The sequence below is a fragment of the Taudactylus pleione genome, unplaced genomic scaffold (assembly GCF_031769625.1).
Source record: "Taudactylus pleione unplaced genomic scaffold, aTauple2 ptg000032l, whole genome shotgun sequence".
Classification (NCBI taxonomy): Eukaryota; Metazoa; Chordata; class Amphibia; order Anura; family Myobatrachidae; genus Taudactylus; species Taudactylus pleione.
In genome coordinates, this window is record NW_028284434.1 from 41,741,861 (window position 1) to 41,760,531 (window position 18,671).

An 18,671-nucleotide genomic window follows, 5' to 3' on the forward strand; every position below is an offset into this window, starting at 1 on the left:
CACCTTGCATAAAGGTGCGCACATCCGGGATTGTAGCAATCCTACGGTGAAACCAGACAGATAGGGCCGAAACCTGTACCTTCAAAGAAGCAAGGCGAAGCCCATGATCTAGTCCCGCTTGCAGGAAGGCGAGAATCCGAGACAGACGAAACTCCCGCGGTGCATAACCTCTCGGTCGACACCACTGGAAGAACGTATGCCACACGCGATGGTATATCCTCGCGGAAGACGGTTTCCGAGCTCGTAACATGGTACGCACCACAGAGCTGGAAAACCCCCGGGACCTCAGCATGGCCGTCTCAACAGCCACGCCGCCAAAGACAGCCGAGTCAGGTCCGGGTGAAGACAAGGACCCTGAGACAGAAGGTCCGGTCGTAGCGGCAACCGCAGAGGACTGTCCACGGACAGACCCTGAAGGTCTGAGAACCAGTGCCGTCTGGGCCACGCGGGAGCTATCAACAGGAGCGTCCCTCCTTCCTGTTTAAATTTCCGGATTACCCGTGGAAGAAGGGAGACCGGAGGGAACAGGTATGCGAACCTGAACGTCCACCGGACGGACAGAGCATCCACCAGAGACGCCCCTTCGTCTCTTGTGCGAGACCCGTACACCGGCAACTTGTTGTTGTGCCGGGACGCCATGAGGTCGATTTCTGGAAGACCCCACCTGTCCACCAGTAGTTGAAAAACGTCCGGGTGCAGGGACCATTCCCCTGGATGAACGTCCTGGCGACTTAGAAAGTCCGCCTCCCAATTTAGCACTCCCGGGATGAAGACCGCTGATATGGCCGGAAGATTGCGCTCCGCCCAAACCAGGATCCGAGAGACCTCTACGAGAGCCGCCCGACTGCGAGTTCCTCCTTGCCTGTTTATGTAGGCCACGGTGGTAGCATTGTCCGACTGGACCTGCACCGGGTGACCCTGGAGAAACCGCTGTGCCTGCAGGAGAGCATTGAAGACCGCACGGAGTTCCAAGATATTTATTGGAAGCTCCGCTTCTGTCGGCGTCCACCTGCCCTGGAACAAGTGTGGACCCGAAACTGCTCCCCAGCCCCGAAGCCTGGCGTCCGTTGTCAACAGGACCCAATTTGGAACCCAGAACGGACGTCCCTTGTTGAGGTGGGTCGTCTTTAACCACCACGCAAGGGACAGGTGAACCTCCGGGGTGAGCACAATCGTCTGGAACTTCAGAGACTGAGGCAGCCCGTTCCACTTGGACAGGATCAGGTGCTGCAGAGGTCTGGAGTGAAACAGGGCGTATTCCACCATGTCGAACACCGACACCATGGAGCCCAGTAACCTCATCGCCGAGTGTAAGGACACCCGGCGGCTGTGCAGACAACTGCGCACCGTTGACTGTAAAGCAGAGATCTTGTCCTCCGTCACGAAGATCCTTTGCTGTCCCGAGTCCAATAAGGCTCCAAGATGCAGAATCCTCCGAGACGGGATTAGAGTGGACTTCTGCCAGTTGATTAGCCAGCCGTGCCGTTGCAGCAGTGCAATGGTCAGGTCCAAGTGGTCTAACAGGAGCTCTGGAGATCCTGCCACCAATAACAGGTCGTCCAAGTACGGCAACATGCGGACTCCTTGCAGCCGCAGAGAAGCCGCCATGACCGCCATCACCTTGGTGAAAACACGTGGTGCTGTCGCCAGGCCAAAAGGTAACGCCCGAAACTGGAAGTGGTCGCTGCGGATTGCAAACCGAAGGAACTCTTGATGGCGCAAAAGAATAGGGACATGCAGGTAAGCGTCCTGTATGTCCAATGACACCATGTAGTCCCCAGGTTCCAGCGCCAGAATGATGGACCGTAGGGTCTCCATCCGAAACTTCGGGACCCGCAAAGACTTGTTGAGTGCTTTGAGGTTGAGAATCGGACGATATGACCCATTGGGTTTCTGTACCAAAAATAGATTTGAATAGAAACCCTGGCCCCTCTGGGAGAATGGAACAGGCACTATAACTCCAGCCTGGAGCATAGTGTGCAATACCTTCCGCAGCTCCGTAGCCTTGTTCCGGTCTGATGGTAGACCCGTGGTGAAGAATCGAGCCGGGGGTCTGTGCCGGAAGGAGAGGGCATACCCGTGGGAGACCACCTCCAGAACCCAAGTGTCTGTCGTAGTGAACGACCAACACCGGGAGAACTGCAGCAGGCGGCCTCCCACCCTGGGATCCCCCAAGGGGAGACCCGGACCGTCAGGCCGCAGGCTTGTCATCTGGCTTGGGGGCCGGACGTCTGGTACTCCATGCCTGTTTCCGGGGCTTGACCGATTTCTTAGGGCCAGCCTGTCGAGGAAACGACTGTGGTTTGGGCCTGCCCTGGGCCCTAGATGACCGAAAGGACGATGGTCCAGAACCAGAAGGAGCAGCGGCCGACGGGAGACAAGCAGATTTGGCTGCCGCCAGCGTGGCCACAATCTTATCCAGATCCGGACCGAAGAGAACTTCTCCGGTAAACGGCAACGCTTCCAGACCTTTCTTGGAATCTGCGTCCGCCTTCCAGGATCGCAGCCACAAGGTGTGACGAGCAGCTACCGCTGCTGAAGAAATTCTAGACACCAGAGTACTAATGTCTAGAGCCTGATGTAGGTGGCCGAATCACGGAGATTGCCAATCAACTCCGCCTGTTCGGCCGGACAGTCGGATTCAAAAGAAGCCTCTAATGAATCCGCCCAGCGCTCCATCGCTCTGGCAACCCAGCAAATGGCCATAGCCGGCCGTGCTGCCCCCCCTGCAAGGGAATAAGCGGACATCAGGCAGATTTCTACCTTGCGGTCCGTAGCATCCTTAAGGGAGGACATGGATGGCATCGGCAATGTGGCACTACGGACAAGACGGGTCACGTGAGAATCCACCTGTGGAGGGGATTCCCACTTAGCAAAATAATTATCCGCGAACGGATAAGCCACCGCCAGGCGTCTCTGCGGCTGGTATATTTAGCCGCTGGGGGAACTTCGTCCTCAATCACCAAGGCTGTGCGGACCGCCCGAATAAGTCCAGGAATATATACTTTGGACTTAGCATCAGCGTCCTTAGTATGGAGAGGTTCCTGATCGTAAGGATCCAGAATCTCCCCATCATCAGACGTCCCTTCGTCATCCTCATAAGGAGCGGACAGAGACGCCACCGGCCTTTTATGAGGCCGCATCACAGACTCCCCTTGCAACACATCCGACAAGTGCTGTACAGAACTCGTCAGGGAGTTAACCCACGCTGGCTCCTGAGAACCCGGGAGCGGGGAAATAGGGAGACTGTGGGGTACCACCAATTGTCGTGGGAACCCGTGCATGGGTGACGACACCACAGACTGCTGGGACAAACCCATCGGAGTAAACGCGGGCTGTGGAGCTAACTGGCCCACTAAAGCTGTTAACGCCTGAGCGAAACAAGCCCAGGGCGGCTCCTGTACCGGTGCTGTAACCGTAATAGGCCGCGCCATGGACAAACACTGCCGGCAAAGGCCCTCCGCGCTACCCTCCCCCTCCGCTAACGGTACTTTGCACGTGGTACACTGTAGCCGGAGGGGAAAATCACTTTCAGACATGATGGCACCACGTATGTGACCTCTCTCACCAATTAAGTATTAAATAGGCGAGAGACCACCCTGCAGCACCGCACTGCAAGGGCTTTAGCAGAAGAACAGGGACAGTAATAAAGCTGACAGTTTAGAGAAGAAAAGTTACAGGCAGCGCTAGCACAGTCACATACAATGCAGAGAAATAACAATTCCTGCACTAACAGCGCTGATCACTCAACTACACAGACACAGGGCCTGGTAGGACACAGCGCTGCATACACAGACCTGAGCCACAGCGGAGGAGAGGTATGCGGGGGGACCCAGACCACGATGCTTCCTTCCAGACTTCCAGCAGCGTTCACCATGCGTTGCAGAGAAGATGGCCGCCGAGGAGCAGAGAGAAGCTGGCCTGGGGGAGGAGCGCTGACACAGGACCAGTCAGCACAGTGCAGAGAGGGCTGTGTGCAGCGGGGGAGGCGCTGGCTGTGAGACAGGGAAGGCGCGCTCCCCTGGCATGCATTTAACCCCTGGGACGCCGCAGCGCTACCGCTCTGCTGCGGTCCGCTGTCCCAGGGGGTAGTGGAAGCGCAGGTTGGTCGCCTGGCTCCACGCTGCAGCCAGTCCCCAGGGAGCCCCCTGCCTGGGGACTTAGGACCATGTGATCAGCGGGGACCCACCGCGGGACCCCGCTGCTTACCTCTGTCCCCCTTGAATCCGGCCATGGTCCGGAGCATCTGGGGTCACCGCTAGCTGTGACCCCAGACGCCCACCAGCATCCCCGGATCAGTACCGGCGTTCTGGTACCGGCGGGGTGTAGGGAAGACAGCATGGACGTCAGGACTGACTGTCCATGCTGTTCATCCAGATGTGCAGCCACAGCTGCATGAAGAAAAAGCTTCAGGGGCTCTTCTAGCCCCCACTCCAACAGGTGCACCCGACTCCGGCCGGGCACCAAAAAAAACTGAGGTGCCTTGGCCCGGGGGCGGGGTATAGGAGGGGGACCTAGTGCATCCTGGGAGGCTGAAAGCTTAACTCTTTGGTGCCCTGCGACTGACGTCACACCTATACCCAAGGTATCCTGTGGATACCCTATGGACCCTGAAGTAGAAAAAAGACGCTTGCGCTCTAGGGGCTGCTCCTGAAGTCAGAAACGTCGTCTTGGAAGCTGCCACAGTGGCTACTATCTTATCCAATTCTGGCCCAAAGAGAACATCGCCAGTAAGGAAGAGCCTCAAGGGCCTTCTTAGAGTCTGAGTCAGCGCGCCAAGGGCATGATTCAGCAAGGATCGCTGTTGCGATCGCAATAGCGATTACACACGCAGTCTGACTGCGTAGATATAGTAATGATTGCGATTGCAATCCATACGAAGCCTATTGTGATTATTTCCAGAGATTTTCCTTATGGGATAAGCTTGTCCAAATGATAACTTTGTATCTCTTTAAATATTTGATTATTAATCCTTGAACATTTATATGACCTGAGTGTATTTTATACACTGTTTTTGTCACACCAATACTATCTAGTATTGTGTATTTTTTGTGAATGTGTGTTGTATTGTCTTTATATTTCGCCGTCTTCACAGGGATAAATACGTTTCTCCCTTACACTCCCTTCCTTTATAATGTTCAGTGTTTGTATGTTATGCAAGTCCAATTTTACATACAATATTCATTAAAAGTTATATTTTATTTATACTGATTAGCTATATGAGTGCTCCACTATAGAGTCTTGGATTTGGTCCTTGGACCTTTTCCCTTTTTGTGTTCTGTATCCGTTCACTCTGAGCAGCACCACCACAACTTCTATAAACTTACACACATGTGTTTATGGTAATATTGTGGATATAGCGCCCCCCTTATCTTTCAAGCTTTGATTGATTATTATCTATAAATAACTCTCAATTTAAACTTGACATTTTGGTGTTATTGTTACCTGTGCGGTGAGTTCTCCTTTCTTCCCCTTCCCTTTTTCTTTATTTGACCACCTACGCACATGCAAGGGCCAGACGTGCGATAGCAGCTGCATGAGGATAAATACCTTAAGGTAATTTTCCAACTTCTTATCCGTCAGATCCTTAAGGGAAGCCGTATTAGGGGTAGAATTCTTGATAAGACTGGCAATATGCGCGTCAACAGGAGGAGGAGACTCCCGCTTGTTACGCTCGTCGGCAGGGAGCGGGTACAAGGACGCAATGCACTTAGAGACTTGAAACCGCCTAGGAGCGGCCCAAGCCTCTGCTAGCATTTCCTCATGTTGTTCAGATTTACTGAAACACTTTTCTGATGCTTGAAAACCGGAACCTTGGATTTAGGGGCCGGCTCCTTGTCCTCAATAGAAAAGACCATTCTAACCGCCCTAACCAAGACGACCACGTCCACCTGAGGGAGAGAGTCTTCCTGAGCAGATGAGGTCTCTTCCTCCTTCTGGTCTGAGGAGATTTCCAAATCTGAATCATCTCCCGTCTGGAAGACAGAGCTCTCACGCCTGGACGGTCTGCATCCAAAAGTACGGTCCTTGTCCAGCATCTGCTGAAAGGAGGCAGACACCTTTGCTAAATCCTGCACTGACTGGGAGGAGGTGCTCATCCATGGGGGCTCTAGCGCAGGAAGCTGCAGATGAGACTGCATAATACGGGCAGCTTGAACCCCCAAACGCAGACAGGACAGGCGCGGGAGTTGTGAGGCGACCCACCAACTGCAACATGATCTCTCACTGCGTGCCTGTGCAACACCGGATACAGAGACCATCCTGGACAACATCCTGTGGGGAAAGACCAGCAGAACAATTTCTACATGTACGCAGCAAGGAGCCTACACCTCCTTTTGTCGCTTTGTTCTTGGAAGACATGTTACAGAATTCCAAGCTAAGTTCCACACACCAAGCTATATAACAGAGGTGTGCAATAAGAAACTGCACTGAATGTAGGGGCCACACAAATTTAACAATGAGTGGGGCTTAACCAAGGGGGAATTAACCCCTTTCCCAGCAACAGAAAGAAAAATAGCACAGAGTTTAGAAATGAGAACAAACACACAGTCACATTCAATGCATAAAAGATATTACAGGCAGATAATGCTCCACAAACCAACCCCATTCAGCTGGATGGAGCTAAACTGTATAACCTGACCTGAGCGGAAATATACAGGGAGACAGGAGCCAACCTCTCTGAAGACTAACTGTGGCAGCACCGCTGTAAAATAGCCGCTCAGCGTCTGTGCAAGGGAAGAGAGAGGAAGAGTAACCTGATGGCGGGCAGCCTCCGTGAGGGATCACACCATAGGCTGGTGGAGGGACTAACCGGGAAGAGCCTACCTCCTCCTACTGACATAGAGCCCACTTTTCAGACCCCTCGCTGCTAAGTGTCCTGGTGGTCTAGCAGGGGTGCAGGCATCCCAGCCTTCCGCTGTCAGCACCACCGGTGGTCTCCAGCACCGGTGGTGAAAGCCAGGCTAATGCGGCTCCCTGCAAGCAGGGAGTTGCCTTACCTGGTCGCCCCCGGTTTCCGCCTGTGGCTAGGATACTCCGTGTGCTGCGAGGACCTGGCCACTGGCGCTGCCTGTTACAGAGCAGCCCCTCTGTAACGGTGCCCACTGCTGCGGTATCAAACTTTAGACTGGCCTGTCTGGGGCTGGGGACAGGGTTTAGGTGTGGAGGAGCCTGGGCTGCACAATTCTGAAGAATTTAACTGGTGCCCAGACACCATCTGCCAGCCTGAAGTCCATGTGTCCCCTATGGAAGGGTGAAGAAGAAACTCAAGGTAACAGTCTGGCTTCAGACGGATGAGTTAAACACTAAAGCTGGCCACACATCTAAAGATTATCTGTCCAACCAGCCAACTAGTTGATTGGTTGGAATGAAAATCTGGTACGGTATAAAAGCAAATGACAATCAGCAATTTGCTCCCAAATGCTGGAAAATGGACCAAAACTGTTGTTTGAACAAATTGTTTAGATCAAACATTTAACAAACTTGTCTGACGACCATTTTCACCTGTTTTCTGGCATTTAGGGGCAAATTGCTGATCATCAGTTACTCCCATACGTTACCAGATTTTCATTCCAACCAATCAACAAGTTGTCTGGTTGGATGTAAGTTGGTCTAGTGTGTGGCCAGCTTTACATACCTGGTTGTCCGATAGTTTCAGATGAAATCCTCAGCACACAGTCCAGCGGGTGGAGGATCACACATGCAGCCTGTAGACCCACATCTTGGGGACTAAATACACAGAATCAAAGAATATATGAAAGGCGTTTGAAAAACATAATAATCAAAATAGTTATATTCTGCAAAGAGGAAAAAGACAGACGTTGTTCACTTTGTTCTGTCATAATTCACTTAAAGGGCCAAACTGGCACCTTCTCGCACATTTGGAAGGTGCAAGTTTGTCCCCAAACCCGCAAATGTAATAGGGTGCGGAGTTTAAGGGTCCCAGTTTGACTCGCACCTTGTAACTGATTACATTAATATTATTCATTACAAGGTGCAAGTTACAAAGAGGCATAGACAGATCAGCAAGATCCGTGCATGCTTCTGTGTGAAAAAAACTAGAGCTTAAGTCTCCCATATCCAAAATGCTTGGGACCAGGGGTATTTTGGATATTGGAATATTCCGTATTTTGGACTATTTGTATACCATATTGAAATGTCTTAGGAATAGGGCCCAAATCTAAACACAGAATACATTTGTGATTCATATACACCTTATATACACAGTCTGAAAGTAATTTTATACAATATTTTCACTAATTTTGTGGCTCAAAGTTTGTGTACATACATGAAATTAATTTATGTTTCATATACACCTTATGCACAAAGCCTATAGGTCATTTTATACTTTATTTTTATTAATTGTGTGCCTTAAACAAAGTTCGTGTACAATGAACCATCAAAAAGCAAAGGTTTAATTATCTCAGTCATGCTGAAAATATTCTGTATTTCGGAATAGTCCGCATTTCGGAATATTTGGATAAGGGAGACTCAACCTGTATTAGATTGGCCGAGTTGTAAGGGAAAGTCCATGGGAAAACATCTGGATACGAGTTTCGGCATTGCAAGTTGCAGGAGTGTGAGAAATATGTGAATTTACATGTTCTCACATCCTATTACATAGGGTAAGTTCTGAAATGTGCAAGTATAGTGCTATACTCGCACATTATCAAAACTCAGACTCTGTTACATTTTGCACAAAGTCTGTATCAGAATGTTGTTATTATACGATGAGTTCTAGTTTCAGCCTGTACTGAACATGATCACCCAAGCAAGAGACATCACAGCAGCGACAGAATGGGGGGCGACACATGACAGAGCAGCAGAGAGGGGGTGAGTAGGTAAGAGTGGAGCAATGGAGAGAGGGGGCCGGACAGAGCAAGAGGGCAGAGTGGATAGAGAGGCTTCGGGGCATAACAGCGGACAGAGAGGGGGTGGGCAGGACAGAGCAGTGGCGGAGCTATGTACAGACTGAGGTGACCCGGGTTGCTGTACACCAGGTATGGGGAACCTCAGGCCCGGGGGCCGTATAAGGCCCGCGGAATCATTTGGACTCGCCCTCTAAGATTTTTTTCTGCTAGCCTAGAATGGCACCCTGCAGCCAGCATCTATGCAGCAGTGCCGTCTGGAGTGTCCTTAGGACGCTTCAGACAGTCACACCGCTGCCCTTAGAGCTTCCCAAAGCATCCTCAGGATGATCTGGGCATTGCTGTAATCACCGGCGATTGCGGCCCCGTCCTGTGCGATGTCACACGGAGGGGCCGTGGTCTGCACCAGGCCCGCAATAATGGTATATATATCAAAATAGCCCTCGGCAGAAAAAAGGTTCCCCATCCGTTTTACTCGTATGAAGCACTGCAATAAACATTTTCAGATAAAACTCCATGTACAACGCAAGATTTCTAATGGATAATACCAATAAAATAATATTACTGAAGGATGTACTAACCAATGCTCTAATCTCAGAATGCCAAACGCCAGGGAACCAGCCTGGAATGGATTTAGGTTTTTCAGTGCACGTTTCATCACAGTCCATAGATTGTAGTCAGCATTAGAGAAATCAGGGAACCTGGGAGAACAAAGAATAATGTCAGTGTACTGAGTCATAGGAGCATATGTATCAAAGCTTGATGTGAGATAAAATTGTGAGATATATATCACCAACCAATCAGCTCCTAACTATCATTTTTTAAACACAGCCTGCAAAATTTAAGTTAGAAGCTGATTGGTTGGTCATATATATCTCACATCAAGCTTTGATACATTTGCCCTATAGTCTTAATGTAAGACAGCGGCCAATAGAGCAGCCTAATGATCCACAGGAGACTGATTGAAAATGATACCAGAAACTATAGATTTGTAATAGTACATGATACGTCAACTATAAAAAATAACTAAATATATGCACAAAATATTAATGAAGAAACTTAAGCTAAAGGTGAGACATAATATTAGTGAGCCAGCTGAAGGATATGGACACTCTCGGAGCCTAACATTACATCCAGTCATTTAGCCAGATAACCAAATAAACAGATCAGTGAGCAATTTATTAACACACATAGGATAATTGCATACATCCCACTGATCAGGTGCCCGGCAACAGCAATGTGCAACTGTCCACTATAGACGTCCGTGTCAGCCAATAACCTCATGCACGTAGTAATGGTCCAGCTAGTGTGAAGAGGTCACGTATATATTGAGTTCCATGTGTGCTGCCTATTATACAGGTTACCTGGTCACAGCAAGAAGCAGTCCCTCCAGATGAGCCGCAGCATGAACAGGTTTCTGGTCCATGAGAGGGATGATCAGCTCTGCTGTCCGTGGCCAAAGCATCTCAGCCACGGAATGGGTGCAGCCTCTGAAGATGGCAGTCAGAGATCTCAGTGACTGACTGACCAATTGGGAATTACCGGAGGTGAGTAACTTCTCTAAATGCCTGAGGATTGTATGTGCGATATCAGGTAGATGGGATATACTGCCGCCATCTGGGTGTCCATCCAGTCTCACGCAAATGATGAACACGTGAGCTACCAGGTCATTGGCTGCCGATGCTACAAACAGGCTGGAATCCATCAGCAGATTCAGCATCAGCTCTGTTACTCCTGGCAGGATACAACACAGACAGCGTGATATCAAACAGCATTGTCATAGAGATTCAATTCAAACCTCACATTTAAATACAACTTTATTGTCACTATGGGGCATATTCAACTAGTAGCGCTAACCCGATTTGCGCGTTAACATGATCGGGCCCAAGATTTTCGATATCCAATTAACTGCCGGAAAGTCAGCAGCTGTAATTTTCAATAGTATTTAACACAGCTTTATTCCTGCAGCCCCAGAGCAGGTGCAAAGTCGGGAAAAATCTCTACTCATAGCGGGGTGGGGGCTAGGGTGACACGACATATGCCATTTCCTTATTACTAGTGACTTTATAAAGTATGCTTTCCTATTGAAATGAATGGGTATTGCCCTGACAGTGTCTTATGGTCAGATTTCCTTCTCGGACAGCTTTTACATGCAATAAGAAATTATAAAGGCCAGCGAGACAACAGCTGAAGCAAAGACGTGCTTCATATGAATGTGTTATTTACCATGGACCTCTCACACGAGTAACTGCCACTCAGGGATTAAAGACTCGATGTAGATTCGATTGAGAAGTCAGTGTTATGGTCGATAAAATTCTAGGACGAAACATCAATCGAAACCCCACTAGGTTACATATGCCTCTGCTGCTGTAGTGGTATCTGCGACAGGATACAAAGGTGGCTGTCCCACAGGAGGGATGGAGCTCATAGCAGAGCTTCTAGTGCCAATCTGTTATCTTGATAGGCAGTTAAACCCCGCCAATTCAGGGATGGACGGAATAGCAGAGCCTCACACAAGCGGCTGTACAATTCCATCCATCTAAAATGCAACAAGAGGTGTCTGTAGGAAACAGACACCTTCTTGCTGCATCTGCCATCCTAGCGCTGTGATCAAGATCACAGCCCGAGATCACCGTTGCTAACATCGGTCGCAATGGTGGCCCCTTTGGTCAGGCTGTGGCAGCAAAATAATCGCGTCCTGGCAGTTTGCGAGTACAGGAAATTTGCGTCCACTGACACAGACCCTGGCCTCTTGTCTCCCAGTAAAGGAGGGTAACATGGCCCCGTTACTGGGAACGCTGGTCATGAACGCTCCTGGTCCGCCTCCCAAAAAACAAGAGATATGGTAAGAACTTACCTTTGTTATCTCTGTTTCTACGAAGTCCATAGGGTCCACAGGGTTGACCTTGGGGGTATAGCTGGATCTGGATCCACGGGCACCACGCAGTTAAAGCTTTGCTGCTCCCAGGATGCACTTGGGTCCGTCCTCCTCTATACCCCGCCCCGGCCACAGGCACCTCAGTTGGTAAGCAGCTAAAGCCGGAGGAGGAGACTAAACAGAGAGAAGGAAGACTGGAACACACAAGAAACCATACTCACAGAAATGGGAGACGGAAAACCGGTGACCAGCCACACAGCCCATTTGAAGCCAGGTGCGTCAGGGAGGGCGCCCTGTGGACCCTATGGACTTCGTAGAAACAGAGATAACAAAGGTAAGTTCTTACCATATCTCTTGTTTTCTACTTCAGGGTCCATAGGGGGTCCACAGGGTTGACCTTGGGGATGTCCCAAAGCAGTTCAACTAAGGGCGGGGACGCTCCTGTGCTGAAAGGAGTACCCGGCGAGCCAAAGGATGCATCCTGAGAGGCGAAGGTGTCAAACGCATAAAACCTCAAAAACGTCTGAATTGAAGACCAAGTAGCCGCCTTACACAGCTGAACAGCGGAGGCGCCACGTCTAGCAGCCCAAGAGGGACCCACAGAACGAGTGGAATGAGCCTTAACAGAGGCTGGCACAGGTAAACCCTCCTGCGCATAAGCCTCACAAATAACTGAACGAAGCCAACGGGCTAACGTTTGCTTGTTGGCAGGCCAACCCCTCTTGTGAAAACCGAAGAGGACAAACAAAGAATCCGACTTCCTAACCGAAGCAGTCCGGTCCACATAGATTCTAAGTGCCCGGACCACATCCAAGGAAGCCTCACCAGCAGAAAGATCAGGTGACTGAAAAGCTGGCACAACAAGTTCCTGATTAATGTGGAACTTTGAAACCACTTTGGGCAAAAACTCAGGACGCGTGCGGAGCACTGCCCTGTCCTGGTGAAAAATCAGAAAAGGAGGGCGACAGGAAAGCGCCCCCAATTCTGAAACCCTCCTGGCCGAAGCAATTGCCAGGAGAAAAATGGTCTTAAACGTCAGCCACTTGAGCTCCACCGACTCAAGCGGCTCAAAAGGAGGACCCTGCAAGACCCTCAGTACCACCGTCAAGTCCCACGGAGCCACCGGAGGCACGAAGGGAGGCTGGATCCTGAGAACACCTTGGAAAAAGGTGTAAACATCTGGCAGTGTAGCAATCCGTCGCTGAAACCACACGGACAAAGCAGACACATGAACCTTCAGAGAGGCCAGGCGTAAGCCGAGGTCCAAACCCGATTGAAGAAATTCCAAGATTCTGGAAACCCGGAACACCTGCGGATCATAGTTTCTGGATTCACACCACTGAAAATAAGTGCGCCACACCCTGTGGTAAATCCGCGCGGAAGCAGGCTTGCGTGCCCTAAGCATGGTACCAATCACTGAACTGGAGAAACCCCTAGACCTCAAGACGGCTGTCTCAAGAGCCACGCCGTCAAAGACAGCCAACCCAGATCCGGGTAAAGGCAGGGCCCCTGAGACAACAGGTCCCGACGCTGAGGAAGAAGGTACGGAGCGTCGATGGAGAGGCACCTCAGATCGGAGTACCAAGGACGTCTGGGCCACGCCGGAGCCACCAGCACGAGCGTGCTGCCGTCCTGCTTGAATTTCCGCAGAACCCGAGGAAGTAAGGATATCGGAGGAAACAGATACGCCAGGTGAAACGTCCATTTCACCGACAGAGCGTCTACCAGACAGGCGCCTGCGTCTCTTGTCCTTGACCCGTAAACGGGCAACTTGTGATTGTGACGGGAGGCCATCAAGTCCAGCTCCGGCAGCCCCCACCTGTCCACGAGTAGCTGAAACACCTCTGGGTGAAGCGACCATTCCCCGGGATGCACATCGTGACGGCTGAGGAAGTCCGCCTCCCAATTGAGGACTCCGGGAATGAAGACTGCCGAGATCGCTGGAACGTGACACTCCGCCCAAGCAAGAATGCGAGACACCTCCGACATTGCTGCCCGACTGCGAGTTCCCCCTTGGCGGTTGATGTACGCCACAGTGGTGGCGTTGTCGGACTGCACCTGAACCGCCCTCCCGTGAAGAGCGGGGCCGGACGACTGCAGGGCCCTGTACACAGCCCGCAGTTCCAGGATGTTGATGGGGAGAAGTGCTTCTTCCGCGGACCAACGACCCTGAAGCGATAATGAGCCGGTCACTGCCCCCCAACCCCGAAGACTGGCATCCGTCGTGAGCAGGACCCAGTCCGGGATCCAAAAGGGGCGCCCCTCGACCAGATGCGCCGTCTGAAGCCACCAAGCCAAAGACTGCCGAACCTCCGCGGACAACACCAGCATCTGAGAGCGGATACGGTGAGGTAACCCGTTCCATTCCGATAGAATCAGCCCCTGCAGGGGCCGGGAATGGAACTGGGCAAATTCCACCATGTCGAATGTCGACACCATGGACCCCAGAACTCTCATAGCTGAATGGACCGACAGGCGGCAACTGCTCAGGCAACTGTGTATCCGCAGCTGCAGGGAGGAGACCTTCTCTGGAGTCAGGAAAATCCGCTGCTGACGAGAATCCAGCAGGGCTCCCAAATGAGCCATCCGCTGTGATGGAATCAGGGAGGACTTCTTCCAGTTTATCAACCACCCGTGTGCTTGAAGACAAGCAATGGTCAGGTGGAGATGTCGAAGAAGCACCTCCGGGGAGCTCGCCAGCAGCAGAAGATCGTCCAGGTACGGCAACAGACGTAGACCCTGACCCCGAAGGTGGGCAGCCATAACCGCCATCACCTTGGTGAACACCCTCGGAGCCGTGGAAAGGCCAAAAGGCAACGCCCGAAATTGGTAGTGATGGTTCAGGATAGCAAACCTCAGATACCGCTGATGTGCCGGTGCTATGGGCACATGGAGATAGGCGTCCTGGATATCGAGGGAGACCATATAATCCCCGGGTTCCATCGCCAGAATGATGGAACGTAACGTTTCCATCCTGAACCTGGGAACTCTGAGGTATCTGTTCAGAGACTTCAAATTCAGGATAGGGCGATGAGAACCATTGGGTTTCTGTACCAGAAACAGAGTAGAATAGTACCCCGTCCCGCGCTGAGACTGCGGAACGGGAACAATGACCCCTGCTTGTAGCAAGGATTCTATAGCTACCTGAATCTGACCAGCTTTGGTCTTGTCCAGAGAAGGACTCGTACAGAAAAACTGGTGGGGCGGCCTGAACCGAAAAGACAGGGCGTACCCCTGAGAGACTACTTCTCGAACCCAGGCATCCGTGGTGGTATTGTGCCAACACTGGGCGAATTGGAGAAGTCGGCCTCCCACTCTGGGGTCCCCCAGAGAGAGGCCCGTCCCATCAGGCAGCAGGCTTATCCTCCTGCTTGGAAGAAGGGCGCCGAGCACTCCATGCCTGCTTCTTGGGCTTGGGTGCGGCCTTGGTCGCCGAATGTCTCGGGAAGGACTGGCCCTTGGCCTTACCCTGAACCCGAAAGGACCGAAAGGCAGAGCTCCTCACTTTAGCCGGCGCAGAGGCCGAAGGGAGAAAAGCCGACTTGGACTTAGCCAAAGTATCCACTATTCTGTCCAAATCCGGACCAAATAGTAAATCACCATTAAAAGGCAAGGCCTCCAGACCCTTTTTTGAATCTGCATCAGCCCTCCAGGACCCCAGCCACAGGGAGCGCCGAGCAGACACCGCTGCAGCCGACACCCTAGAAGTGAGCAGGCTGGCATCCAAAGACGCTTCCCCAATATAGGAAGCTGCATCCCGCATCTGTCCCACTAATGCTCTCTGGATATCCGGAGCCTCATCAGGAAAGGTATCCTCCAAGGCATTGGCCCATGCCTCAATGGCTTTAGCCACCCAGGAGATAGCCATGGACGGGCGAGCCACCGCCCCGGAAAGAGAATAAATGGACTTTAAACAAGTCTCCACCTTCCTGTCCGTGGGATCCTTCAAAGAGGAGATAGACGGCAATGGCAGCGTCGCGCTTTTGATCAAGCGGGTAACGTGGGAATCCACCGCTGGCGGAGTTTCCCATTTCCTGCAATGAGCTTCAGGAAAAGGATAGTTCGCCGCCAACCTCTTCTGTGGATGGAACCACTTACTAGGTAATTGCCAGGCCGCCGCCATATGATCCGATAATTGATCAGACAGGGGGAACACAGTTGAGGTCACCTTGGCCTTTTTAAAATTAGGACACTTCGACCTAGGAGCCGGCGCATCATCCTCAACATGTAGGATAGCCCGCACCGCCCTAACTAAGGCTGGAACATTAATGGAGGACTTAGCTTCCACCTCCTGCCCCATGACGTCAGAGTCCTCATGGATTTCTCCATCATCTGAGGACACTTCCGAGTCCGACAACTGCGCAGCTAGTGAACTCACAACCGGACGTTTAGACACCCTTGGTGGCACATCACCTTGCAACATGGACTGAAACGCTGAGGATGAAGCCGCCAGACTCTGTACGGAGCTGGATAGAACATCCACCCAAGGCGGAGGAGCCGTCGGAGCAAAACTCTGCAAAGGCACTACAGACTGACGCGTCCCTGGGGAAGACTGCACATACACAGGCAGTCCCGAGTAAGGACCCACAGTCTGGGCCCCGGGGGAAGACCGCAACATTTGTGGAACCCTCGGGGAATGGGGGATGGTGGGCTGCGGTAACGCCCTAGAAGGGACCGCTGATGGGACCGATAACCGGTCCGCAATAGACGCCAGCACCTGTGAAAACATCGCCCAAGGAGGGTCCTGTGATACAGGGGGGTTGGAGGGGCCCGGTACCAGCTGGCACCGCCCGCACAGACCATCCTGAGATAAGTCCTCCCCATCAACTCCAGCAGCACAACGTCTGCAGGAAAATAGCACAGGAGCCACAGAGCGCTCAGTCTCCTCATCAGACATGATACCGTAAATCACAAGAAATAGGTATCACCAGAGGAATTACGGTTTTAACACCCGCGCACTCACCAGTATGCGACACAACAGCCCAGATATGGAACTGTGTAGCACACAACAGTATGTGACTGACCCCACTAATACGTGTTTTATATAAGTGAGGGTCTCAGAAAAACGCCCTTCCCCCACACACCTGCCGGGCCGTAGGAGAAGGAAAGGGATAGTTATAAGCTGACAGTAAGGAGAATAAGTCACAGACAGGCAGCACTAGCAATAGTCACATACAATGCAGAAAAGTTATACTCACTGCACCTTCCGCTACAATCAACCACCCAGATTCAGTGTCTGGGAGGGCTATAGCGCTGTGTACACTGTCCTTTTGCAGGGGAGAGGTACACAGGGGGACCGGTCCACTTGATACCGCCTGGGAGTCTGCGATGTGCCAGTAAAGATGGCCGCCGGAGACCTCAGAGGAGGAGTGGCCGAGAGATAAGAGCAGCTCAGCGACGCCAGACTCCTAGTTGAAAGGCGCGCTGAGCTGAGGGGAGGAGCCACTAGACAGGGAAGGCTGCCTCCCCTGGCTAGCAATTAACCCCCGGGTTGCCGGTCCCGCTACCAGCCTGATACCCTGGTGGTCTAGCGTACACGCGGGGTATTCCTCAATTGAGGGGGAGCCCGCCGCCGCCGCTAGCGCCTCCGGTCTGTCCCCAGAGACCGGAGGCTCCTGACTGCATTGAAGTATCCGCGGCCCGCCGCACGCGGCGACCCGCGGCTTACCTGATCCCCGTCGCGTCCGGCAGCAGTCAAGGGAGTCCCCAGAGCCCGCAGCGTGGACGTCCTAAAGGACAGTCTGATGCTGCCGCTCTAACAGTGTAAAAAAAGTAGAAAAAAATAAAAAATTTCTCTTTTAAAATAAAGCTTAGGGGCTGCTCCTGCAGCCCCACTGCGACAGGGTGACCCGACTCCGGCCGGGCACCAACTAAAACTGAGGTGCCTGTGGCCGGGGCGGGGTATAGAGGAGGACGGACCCAAGTGCATCCTGGGAGCAGCAAAGCTTTAACTGCGTGGTGCCCGTGGATCCAGATCCAGCTATACCCCCAAGGTCAACCCTGTGGACCCCCTATGGACCCTGAAGTAGAAATTTCGCATTCTGTCAGGCTGCGGCTGGCAGGCACTGAAACAGGGCTCATAAATGGAGGGCTGCGCATGCCCATCGGGTTAACGTACATTTCTGAATCAGACCCAAAGTCCACACAGCCACTGATCCATGCCCAACTGAAAACTAGTAGAGCAGATGTACAGCCAGCACTAGCGATACAGACGAGTTGTAGGAGATAGGTTTGGCAACAAAGCTAATAAATGAATGAATCTGAGGCAGACACCAGAAGCAGTATCTGGATGCCAGGGAATGGTAAGGCTCACTGCACCCCTGAGAGAGACCAGGCCTCCTACTAGTGACATGCAGTGGAGGACATGAATCTGATGGTACGAAAGTACAGAAGGCCAGAACCATCTCCCCCTAAAGAAGACTCTATTGAAAGCTGGTGCTGAAGAGCAGACCCAGTAATAGTATATACTAGGCAGGGACGAGGCCAGACCCACTTTCCCTGCTAGCAATTTTACTGGGAACCAAGGGAATGAGCAGGAATAGAGCTGAGCCTGTGAAAGATACATACTGTAATTCAGGTTAGGATAATGGGATGCAGTTGCCTCCCTGGCGGGGGTTAGAATCCAGTGTCCCCCAGATTGGATGAGAGCTAAAAGCAAATAGCTCATGTAACACAAAATTCAACTATTTAGACAGAAAGGCTCCCTGATATGGCCCTCTGCTTCCTCATCATATAACTGGCCATATATATAACAGCATATAATACAGATGTACTCACCGGCTGTATGTAAAAAGTTTAGCGCCTCCCGATGATGTACCATACTGAGCAGACCTTGTATCCAGGCTCTCCTAACTGAGGCATCCTCCCACGTAACGTTACTATGACTACATTGCCCAAACATATCCTGTACAATATTGTCTCTCTGA

At 51.7% G+C, this 18,671-nt stretch overlaps 1 protein-coding gene across 4 annotated transcripts in view; it reads right to left on the reverse strand.

Moving 5' to 3' along the window:
- BRAT1 (BRCA1 associated ATM activator 1) overlaps positions 1–18,671 on the reverse strand; it is a 54,337-nt gene that overhangs the window by 29,965 nt on the left and 5,701 nt on the right. For all 4 annotated transcript variants that reach the window (XM_088452047.1, XM_088452046.1, XM_088452045.1 and 1 more), the window contains exons 4-7: positions 18,523–18,667; positions 10,232–10,601; positions 9,449–9,568; positions 7,637–7,728 (exon numbers count right to left, since the gene is read on the reverse strand). In XM_088452047.1, the coding sequence (XP_088308173.1) occupies positions 7,637–7,728; positions 9,449–9,568; positions 10,232–10,601; positions 18,523–18,667 (727 nt within the window). The remainder of the gene's footprint in view (positions 1–7,636; positions 7,729–9,448; positions 9,569–10,231; positions 10,602–18,522; positions 18,668–18,671) is intronic.